Genomic DNA, 10000 nt, shown 5'->3' on the forward strand with positions numbered 1-10000 from the left:
ACACTCAATACAACATTCATACATTAACACATTACCCCTACAACACTCAATATAAGATTCACACATTACCCCTACAACACTCAATATAACATTCACACATTACCCCTACAACACTCAATATAAGATTCACACATTACCCCTACAACACTCAATATAACATTCACACATTACCCCTACAACACTCAATATAAGATTCACACATTACCTCTACAACACTCAATATAACATTCACACATTACCCCTACAACACTCAATATAAGATTCACACATTACCCCTACAACACTCAATATAACATTCACACATTATCCCATCTCTCTCTTGTTCAAGAGGTTTAATTTGCAACGTAACACAGTTAGAAAAGCAATTTGCCCCAGTCACACTAAGGTCCTGCTCTATTGTTTTACAACACAATACATTGCATTGTCTTGGTAGATTCTATTGTATTGGTTCATGAGTTTATAACAGTGGTTGGTTTGACTGTTCAAGTGTTTCACTGTATTACATTCAGTAAATAACCTTACATAACCTCAACAATAAACCCTGGAAAACAGTGGCAACTGTAATGGAGTGGACTATCCTGGCTAAATACATGCATTACATTGATACCAGTGACTGGACTTGGTTAGGCTAACTTTCTAATGGAGTGGACTATCCTGGCTAAATACATGCATTACATTGATACCAGTGAATGGACTTGGTTAGGCTAACTTTCTAATGGAGTGGACTATCCTGGCTAAATACATGCATTACATTGATATCAGTGAATGGACTTGGTTAGGCTAACTTTCTAATGGAGTGGACTATCCTGGCTAATAAATACATTACATTGATACCAGTGAATGGACTTGGTTAGGCTAACTTTCTAATGGAGTGGACTATCCTGGCTAATAAATACATTACATTGATACCAGTGAATGGACTTGGTTAGGCTAACTTTCTAATGGAGTGGACTATCCTGGCTAAATACATGCATTACATTGATACCAGTGAATGGACTTGGTTAGGCTAACTTTCTATTGTCTTGGTAGATTCTATTGCGTTGGTTCCATTCATCTCCTCTTCTCTGTTCCATTATATTGTTCTTCTGTTGCCTGGTTCTGTTCTCCTCTGTTCTCCTCTTTTCACTGTTCTCCTCTGTTCTCCTTTGTTCTGTTCTCCTTTCTCCTCTGTTCTCTGTTCTCCTCTGTTCTCCTCTGTTAACTGTTCTCATCTGTTCTCTGTTCTCCTCTGTTGTCCTCTGTTCTGTTCTCCTTTCTCCTCTTTTCTCCTCTGTTCTCTGTTCTCCCCTGTTCTCAGTTCTGTTCTCTGTTCTCCTCTGTTCTCTGTTCTCCTCTGTTCTCTGTTCTCCCCTGTTCTCAGTTCTGTTCTCTGTTCTCCTCTGTTCTCTGTTCTCCTCTGTTCTCTGTTCTCCCCTGTTCTCAGTTATGTTCTCATCTGTTCTCCGTTCTGTTCTCCTCTGTTCTCTGTTCTCCCCTGTTCTCAGTTCTGTTCTCCTCTGTTCTCTGTTCTGTTCTCCTATGTTCTCATCTGTTCTCCTGTGTTCAATGTTCTTCGCTGTTGTCCTCTGTTCTCCTCTGATGTCCTCTGTTCTGTTCCTCTGTTTTCTGTTCTCCTCTGTTCTCTGTTCTCCTCTGTTCTCATCCGTTCTCCTCTTCTGTTCCCCACTGCTCCCCCCTGTTCCCCTCTGTTCTGTTCTGTTCTCCTCTGTTCTGTTCTCCTCTGTTCTGTTCTCCTCTGTTCTGTTCTCCTCTGTTCTCATCCGTTCTCCTCTTCTCTGTTCTCTGTTCCCCTCTGTTCTGTTCTGTTCCCCTCTGTTCTCTTCTGTTCTGTTCCCCTCTGTTCTCTGTTGTTCTCTGTTCTCTCTCCTCTGTTCTGTTCTCCTCTTATCTTCTCTGTTCTCTGTTCTGTTCTGTTCTTCACTGTTCTCTCTCTGTTCTCCTCTTATCTTCTTTGTTCTCTGTTCTGTTCTCTTCTGTTCTCCTCCGTTCTTCTCTGCTCTGTTCGCTGTTCTGCAGTCTTCTTCTGTCCCATTGACATTCTGCTGAGCATGCCTCTAGCACACTGTGTGTGGGTGTGTGTGTGTGTCTCTGCTATGTGTGTGTATGTGTGCATGCTAGGTGTGTGTATATGCGGCATGTGTGTGTGTGCATTCCTGCACTCCAGTGTGTGTCTCCTTGTAAGTGTTCAACAGGAGAATGCAGCACTACCACTCTAGCTCTAGCAGTGCCTCATCATCCATCCTGACACATCTCTCTCTCACTCCCCTCAGTCCCCCCACCCCAGCCCCCAGCTCCCCCAGGAGTCTTCCACTCTGCTGCACCAAGGTTTGTACTGCTTAGCTTTAAACACCAGAACCGTTTCACTCTGCAGGTAATGCTGTGTCTCTCTTGATATTGATACAATGAATAGTTAGCGGTGGATCTTTAGTTAGCGGTGGATCTTTAGTTAGCGGTGGATCTTTAGTTAGTGGTGGATCTTTAGTTAGCGGTGGATCTTTAGTTAGCGGTGTAGCTTTAGTTAGCGGTGGATCTTTAGTTAGTGGTGGATCTTTAGGTAGCGGTGGATCTTTAATTAGCGGTGGATCTTTAGTTATCGGTGTAGCTTTAGTTAGCGGTGGATCTTTAGTTAGCGGTGGATCTTTAGTTAGCGGTGTAGCTTTAGTTAGCGGTGGATCTTTAGTTAGTGGTGGATCTTTAGTTAGTGGTGGATCTTTAGTTAGCGGTGTATCTTTAGTTAGTGGTGTATCTTTAGCTAGCGGTGTATCTTTAGTTAGTGGTGGATCTTTAGTTAGTGGTGTATCTTTAGCTAGCGGTGGATCTTTAGTTAGCGGTGGATCTTTAGTTAGCGGTGGATCTTTAGTTAGCGGTGGATCTTTAGTTAGCGGTGTAGCTTTAGCTAGCGGTGTATCTTTAGTTAGTGGTGGATCTTTAGTTAGTGGTGTATCTTTAGCTAGCGGTGGATCTTTAGTTAGCGGTGGATCTTTAGTTAGCGGTGGATCTTTAGTTAGCGGTGGATCTTTAGTTATCGGTGTAGCTTTAGCTAGCGGTGTATCTTTAGTTAGTGGTGTAGCTTTAGCTAGCGGTGGATCTTTAGTTAGCGGTGTATCTTTAGTTAGCGGTGTAGCTTTAGCTAGCGGTGTATCTTTAGTTAGTGGTGTAGCTTTAGCTAGCGGTGGATCTTTAGCTAGCGGTGTATCTTTAGTTAGCGGTGTAGCTTTAGCTAGCGGTGGATCTTTAGTTAGTGGTGGATCTTTAGTTAGTGGTGGATCTTTAGTTAGTGGTGTATCTTTAGTTAGCGGTGTATCTTTAGTTAGTGGTGTATCTTTAGCTAGCGGTGTATCTTTAGTTAGTGGTGTATCTTTAGGGCCAGGAGTTATTCATTACCTTGTGACCTAAACATGAAACACCCTGGGCCCTTGTTATGGCTGAAATTTAAGGAGAACTCCTGGTCCAAGTTGAAGCCTATAACAAGGGCACAGAGTTCTGCCTGGGACAGGTTCAGATGCAACGAAAAGAACCGGACATGAGAAGCCCCGGCTTAGAACCAGACACATTTGATTGCAATAGAATGGTAGAGTGGACCAGAACACAATGGAATGACAGAATGATTCTACGGAACAATGGATTGTAATGTGTGGAAGCATGTTGTAATCTAGAACTCCTTGACATTACACCACAGTCAGTTTAGATTGGAACAGTCCAGCAGAGCACAGCTCTCAATATACAGTAATGGACTAGAAGGATATCCAATCAAAGTGTATTGGTCACAGATACGCAGACGTTATCTCACAGTGAAATGCTTGTGTTACTGCCTCCATCGCATAAGGAATTCTCTCTGACAGTGGAATGATGCCAAAGGGGTGGGGGTGGGGTGTGTGTGTGTGTCTGTGTGTGTGTGTGTGTGTGTGTGTGTGTGTGTGTGTGTGTGTGTGTGTGTGTGTGTGTGTGTGTGTGTGTGTGTGTGTGTGTGTGTGTGTGTGTGTGTGTGTGTGTGTGTGTGTGTGTGTGTGTGACAGCGGAATGATGCCAAATGGGTGTGTGTGTGACAGTGGAATGATGCCGAAGGGGTGTGTGTGTGTGTGTGTGTGTGTGTGTGTGTGTGTGTGTGTGTGTGTGTGAGAGAGAGAGAGAGAGTGGAAGGATGCCAAAGTGATTAGTGAATGAAATGGCAACGCAGCAGAAAATGACTCAACTCGTCAGTAGGAGTCACAAGTTAGCCAATGAGAAACTAGATGGAAATGTTTCTTCATAGCCAGGAGTTTTCCTAACCCTGTAACCTGTACCAGGAGAAACTCTGGACCGCAGTTTCATGTATAAACTCAGACCTTGACCTGGGGCCTCCCTAACTTACACTGCTTTATTCTATCCCAACACTAGCACACCTGATCAAACTAATGAACTAATCATCAAGCCCATTGAGCAGTTGTGATAATATGTTGATTCGATCCGTCCATTTGTCTGCCCTCTATTGCTCTGGGCTGGTCTACACTGTTCTTATTAAAAGATGAAACGATGTCCCACTCTGAGCGGCCCCATTCCATTATACCATTCTATTGTTCCATTCAAATTCATTCCATTCTATTGTTCCATTCTAATGCATTCCATTCTATTGTTCCATTCTATTGTTCCATTCTAGTTCATTCCATTCTATTGTTCCATTCTAATTCATTCCATTCTATTGTTCCATTCTAATTCATTCCATTCTATTGTTCCATTCTAATCCATTCCATTCTATTGTTCCATTCTAATTCATTCCATTCTATTGTTCCATTCTAATTCATTCCATTCTATTGTTCCATTCTAATTCATTCCATTCTATTGTTCCATTCTAATTCATTCCATTCTATTGATCCATTCTAATTCATTCCATTCTATTGTTCCATTCTAAGTTGTTCCATTCTAGAATTCCATGTTCATTTGTTCTATTGTTCCATTCTAAGTTGTTCCATTCTAGAATTCCATGTTCATTTATTCTACTGTTCCATTCTAAGTTGTTCCATTCTAGAATTCCATGTTCATTTGTTCTACTTTTCCATTCTAAGTTGTTCCATTCTAGAATTCCATGTTCATTTGTTCTACTATTCTAAGTTGTTCGATCCCTACCATTCCATTATAGGCTGGTGCATTGGCCCATTCTAAGCTGTTGAGCAGGAGAAGTGTAAATATAGCCTGTACAGAACAGTAGAACCTGAACAAATGGACTCAATGTCACCAAAGTCAGAATGGAATGGAAAAGAGGAGAGGTATGCATGTACAGTATGAACACGTCTCAAATGGCACCCTATTACCTACACAGTGCACTACATTTGACCAGAGTCAATGGGGCAGCTGGTCAAAAGTAGTGCACTTCATAGGGAATATGTTGTCATTTAGGACACAGGCAAAGTCATATTCATAATTACCTGTGCGTCCACCAGTGTAGCGTTGACCAGACTCTCGTTGACGAAGACGTGGACCAGCGCGGTGGCGCAGAGCGATGGCTCTCCACTGTCGTTGACCCTGACCACCAGGCGATGCAGCCCCCTGTGTCTCCTCTCTAGGGGCTCTGCCACGGTGATCACTCCACTGGCCAGGCCGATCTCAAACAGCCTGAACGGGTTCCCTCCTACCAGGGAGAAGCGCAGGTCAGCGTTGCGGCCAAAGTCAGAGTCCGAGGCGGCCACGGTTCTGACGATGGTCCGGGTGGAGGAGGCCGGGGGGAGGAGGGTGTAGGAGTCGTTGGTGGGTGAGGTCACGGAGGGGGCGTTGTCGTTCTCATCGGTTACGATGAGGGAGACTGTCGCCGTGGCGGAGCGAGGCGGAGCTCCTCCGTCAACGGCCCGGACGCGGAAGGTGTAGGTGGAGCGGCGTTCCCGGTCAAAGGACACGGAGGAGAAGATCGTCCCGGTGTTGTTCTCTATGGAGAACGTTTCCTCACCTCTTCCTCCTCTTCCTCTTCCTCCTCCCTCCTCTCCTACTCCCTTGTTCTTCTCCCCTCCTCCCTCCACCTCTTCTCCTTCTTCTTCGTCCATCTCTACGAAAAGACTCAGCTCCGCGTTCTCACCCTCATCCGCGTCTGTTACTGTTACCATGCCAACTGGGCTGTTGGCAAGGAGGTTCTCCTTCACGTAGAACGTGAACACTTCCTGGACGAACTTCGGAGCATTGTCGTTGCGGTCGGTCACCATGATTACCACCGTGGCCGACCCCTGCAGCGAGGGGAATCCCTTATCCCTGGCGATCACCTGGAACTCATACCTCTCCCTGACCTCCCGGTCCAGAACCCCCGTCGCACGGATATCCCCATTATCAGCATCAATATAGAACAGGCCGTTAACGGACGGATCCAATGAATACGCAATCTCTGCATTTTTACCGGAATCGGCATCCGCCGCAACCACGGTGACCACACGCTCTCCTGGTTGGTTGTTCTCGGCAAAGTGGACCTCGACCACGGCCTGGGCGAAGGTAGGAGTGTGGTCGTTGATGTCGACCACCCTGACCATGAGAGAGCTGTTGCTGGAGAGAGAGGGGGAACCAGAGTCGACTGCCACGATGGTGACGCTGTACTCTTTAGTGGCCTCGTAATCCAACAGGGCCGACGTGTGGAGGAAATACTTCTTACGGTTTCTGAGGAAACAAGGATAAATATTAATATAAAACAAAATTACAACGAAATTAATCAATATAATTACTTCCTGCTGTGGAAGGAGAGTTACATTGGAAAATGTAAATATATGGCTCAAATTAACATATGTGATTTTTGTGATTTTCAACTTAACGTAGCTAGCTGTCGGGTTTATATTATGGTGCTGTACGTTGACGCTCCGATACTATTTCAGCCTCTCGGTGCGCCGTGCTGGAATACTCTGAATTTGACTTTAAAAATGAAAAAGGAACAAACTCTAAACAGATCAATATGGACAGGAAGTGTTTTCATCTCACCTGTCGAAGGCGTCATCCGCGGGCAGCGGTAGGAGCGCCGTCTCTCCCGCCGGTTTCAGGGTGAACGGTACATCCCCGACCACCGTGCAGGTTACCGCCCCGTTCTCCCCCTGGTCACGGTCTGACACCTGAACCAGCGCCACCGGTGTGTCCACCAGAACGTTCTCCGGTACCAGCGCCACTCCGTCCCTCACCAGAATCCGTCCGATCTTCCTGATCTCCACGACCGGAACGTTGTCGTTCTCGTCCCGGACCACCAGGACTACGGTCGTCCGGTCGGTGCGCGGCGGCTGACCGCGATCCCTTGCCGTGACCGTGAAGCGTAACTGGGCCACTTCCTCCCGGTCAATCCTGTGGAGGACGCTCAGCCAACCGGTAGCCTCGTCCAGTCGGAGAAGACGGCGGACAGATTCCGTGGCAGCGCCGAAGACGTACTCCACCTGTCCGTTGACGCCGACATCGCGGTCCGAAGCGCGCACCTGGAGGACGGGGGTTCCGGGAGGCGCGTTCTCCGCCATCTCGGCCTCATAGATGGCTCTCTCGAAGCGCGGGCTGTTGTCGATAAAGAAATAAAAGAAATACCATGTATTCAGAAGATAACATTGTTTGTGCTTTTCAACCTAATTTAGCTAGTGGTGCTCTATGCTAATTTAGCTAGTGGTGCTCTATGCTAATTTAGCTAGTGGTGCGCTATGCTAATTTAGCTAGTGGTGCTCTATGCTAATTTAGCTAATGGTGCTCTATGATCATTTAGCTAGTGGTGCTCTATGCTAATTTAGCTAGTGGTGCTCTATGCTAATTTAGCTAGTGGTGCTCTATGCTAATTTAGCTAGTGGTGCTCTATGATAATTGTGCTAGTGGTCCTCTATGATAATTGTGCTAGTGGTGCTCTATGATAATTTAGCTAGTGGTGCTCTATGATAATTTAGCTAGTGGTGCTCTATGATAATTTAGCTAGTGGTGCTCTATGATAATTTAGCTAGTGTTTCTCTACGCTGATGCTACTATTCCAGCTCTTTAGTTTAATGGGTAAACCAATCACACTTTTTAGACAGGATACTCTCCATTAGTCAGCACCTCTACTAACATGTGTGTGTGCCTCAGCTCAGCTTTTCACTACGTTTTCATCCTACCTGTTGTCATTGACATCGGTGATGGCGACACGGAGGAGTGCCTGCGAAGAGCGAAGAGGGTTCCCACCGTCCCGGACCCGTAGAACCAGCTCATACGAGTCGCGTGCTTCACGGTCCAGAGGTCCTTTCACGATCAGCTGTGGTTGCTTCTCGCCGTCGGGCGTGTCGGCGACCTGGAGCTCAAACACACTGCTCCTCACACCTCCTCCTCCTCCGTTGTTATCCAATGCTCCTCTCCTCCTATCCCCTCCTCCTCCGTTTCCTCCTCCTGTTCCATCCGCTCTTCCCATAGGCCCACCGGCTGCTCTCCTCGCTGACCCCGACCCTGACCCCGCCGACCCGGAAGAGCTGCCATCTTGAATCAACTCATAACGATCGATCCCGTTGCGCCCGAAGTCGCGATCCGTCGCTGTGGGTAACAGATACAGCGTGCCTATTGGACGGTTCTCCTCGACAGATAATGTCAGCACCGACGACGGAAACGAGGGAGTGTTGTCGTTGATGTCGGTGATGACCACACGGCCCTCAAAGAGATCCACCCAACTCTGGAGCGGACCAATCACAGACACTTCGAAGTCCAGGAAACACTCGTTCTCGTCAAAGATCATCTGACACTGGGACAGCTTCTCCCGGTCAATCCTCCGCTGCCCGGTAGTCAGCTCCCCGGTAACGTTATCAATCTTGAAGAACTCCGAGCCGCTCTCTAGGGCGAATGTGACATCTCCGGAGCCGGAGCCCGCGGACAGGCCGAGGTCGGCAGCCACATTACCGATCATAACGTCTGCGGGGCCCTCCTCGGCCACCCGGTAACGGAGTGCCGAGTCAGCGACCGGGAGCTGAGTCATCGTTAGTAGGAGAAGGACTAGGAGGTGGAACAACTCCCCCGGTCCAGTTAGCGTTACCGAGCAGGAGAACGCTGCTCCAACACAGACACCTACCCCTGTCCTCCGCATGGCTCCCGCCTTTCTGCTTCTTCTCTGTCTCTTCTCTCTCTCTATCCCTCTGTCTCTCTCTCTCTCTATATCCCTCTGTCTCTCTCTCTCTATCCCTCTCTCTTCTCTCCCCCTCTCTATCCCTCTGTCTCTCTTTCCCTCTCTATCCCTCTGTCTCTCTCTCTCTCTCTTTCCTCTCTCTGGGGATCTATAGTTATACCTTTCCCTCCTTCTCTGTCGTTAATGTGTCTATCTGGTTGTAGATCTTTGTTTCCTCTCTCTTTCTCACACTCTTCCCCCCTCCCCCTCTCTCTCTCGGCAGTTTCCACTGTCTAGGGTCCAGGGAAGCTTTACAGCACTCTAATAACACACTGCAGATCAGTCTCTCTGTCGTTAATGTGACTGGTTGTAGATCTCTTTTTCAGTCAGGATGTATGTTTTCTCTATTCTTTTATCTTTCTCTTTATTGTTGAGAGTGGGTTTAAAAATAAACTTAAAAAAAAAAAATCCTCTAAGTCTCTCTGGGATGTTCAGAGCACAAAGATATCAGAAAATCCATCCAGGAAGAAAAGGGAAACCAAATCATCCACTCACGTTAATTAATCCACTTGACTCTCTCTCGCTCTCTTTTTATGATGAAGACTTATTCCGTTTCTCCCTCTCTTGAGGACTCTCTTATCAGTTATATTAGTCCGTTAGTAATTTCGCTTAATTCCGGTCGCGTTCCGGGGGACCGAGGGGCTCTCTCGGCGGTTTTGACGAGTTGAAGAGAAACTGCAATGCAGCACTTCCACAAAGAAAACTGAACACGACTCTGTCTCAGGACGCCGAACCACTAATGTTGTGAAAAATTACTTACATCCACAAAGCGGAACAAAATCGGTTTAAAAGTAAAGTATTGGATATCGTCCGGTAATCGTTCAGTTTAATTGTGGTTTCTTACCTCTCGCTCCCCGGTATGAGTCTGAACTACGCGTGTGTTTTTCCCCGCAGTGAAGCAACGTGCCAAGC

The 10000-nt window shown here is 46.8% G+C and overlaps 2 protein-coding genes across 3 annotated transcripts in view; one reads left to right on the plus strand and one right to left on the minus strand.

Moving 5' to 3' along the window:
• LOC139577940 (mRNA decay activator protein ZFP36L3-like) overlaps positions 1-3396 on the plus strand; it is a 5861-nt gene extending 2465 nt beyond the window's left edge. Inside the window, exons 2-4 of the mRNA XM_071405062.1 lie at positions 2017-2072; positions 2271-2325; positions 2411-3396. Coding sequence (XP_071261163.1) covers positions 2017-2072; positions 2271-2325; positions 2411-3396 — 1097 coding nt within the window. The remainder of the gene's footprint in view (positions 1-2016; positions 2073-2270; positions 2326-2410) is intronic.
• Positions 1-9035, minus strand: part of LOC139579525 (protocadherin-7-like) — a 93052-nt gene extending 84017 nt beyond the window's left edge. For both annotated transcript variants that reach the window (XR_011675773.1, XM_071408242.1), the window contains exons 1-3: positions 8058-9035; positions 6925-7476; positions 5403-6609 (exon numbers count right to left, since the gene is read on the minus strand). Coding sequence is in view for 1 of the 2 variants with exons in the window: in XM_071408242.1 (XP_071264343.1) it covers positions 5403-6609; positions 6925-7476; positions 8058-9010 (2712 nt within the window). In the remaining variant the exon portion in view is untranslated. The remainder of the gene's footprint in view (positions 1-5402; positions 6610-6924; positions 7477-8057) is intronic.
• Between the last annotated feature and the right edge of the window lie 965 nt (positions 9036-10000).

Source organism: Salvelinus alpinus, chromosome 6 (assembly GCF_045679555.1).
Source record: "Salvelinus alpinus chromosome 6, SLU_Salpinus.1, whole genome shotgun sequence".
Classification (NCBI taxonomy): Eukaryota; Metazoa; Chordata; class Actinopteri; order Salmoniformes; family Salmonidae; genus Salvelinus; species Salvelinus alpinus.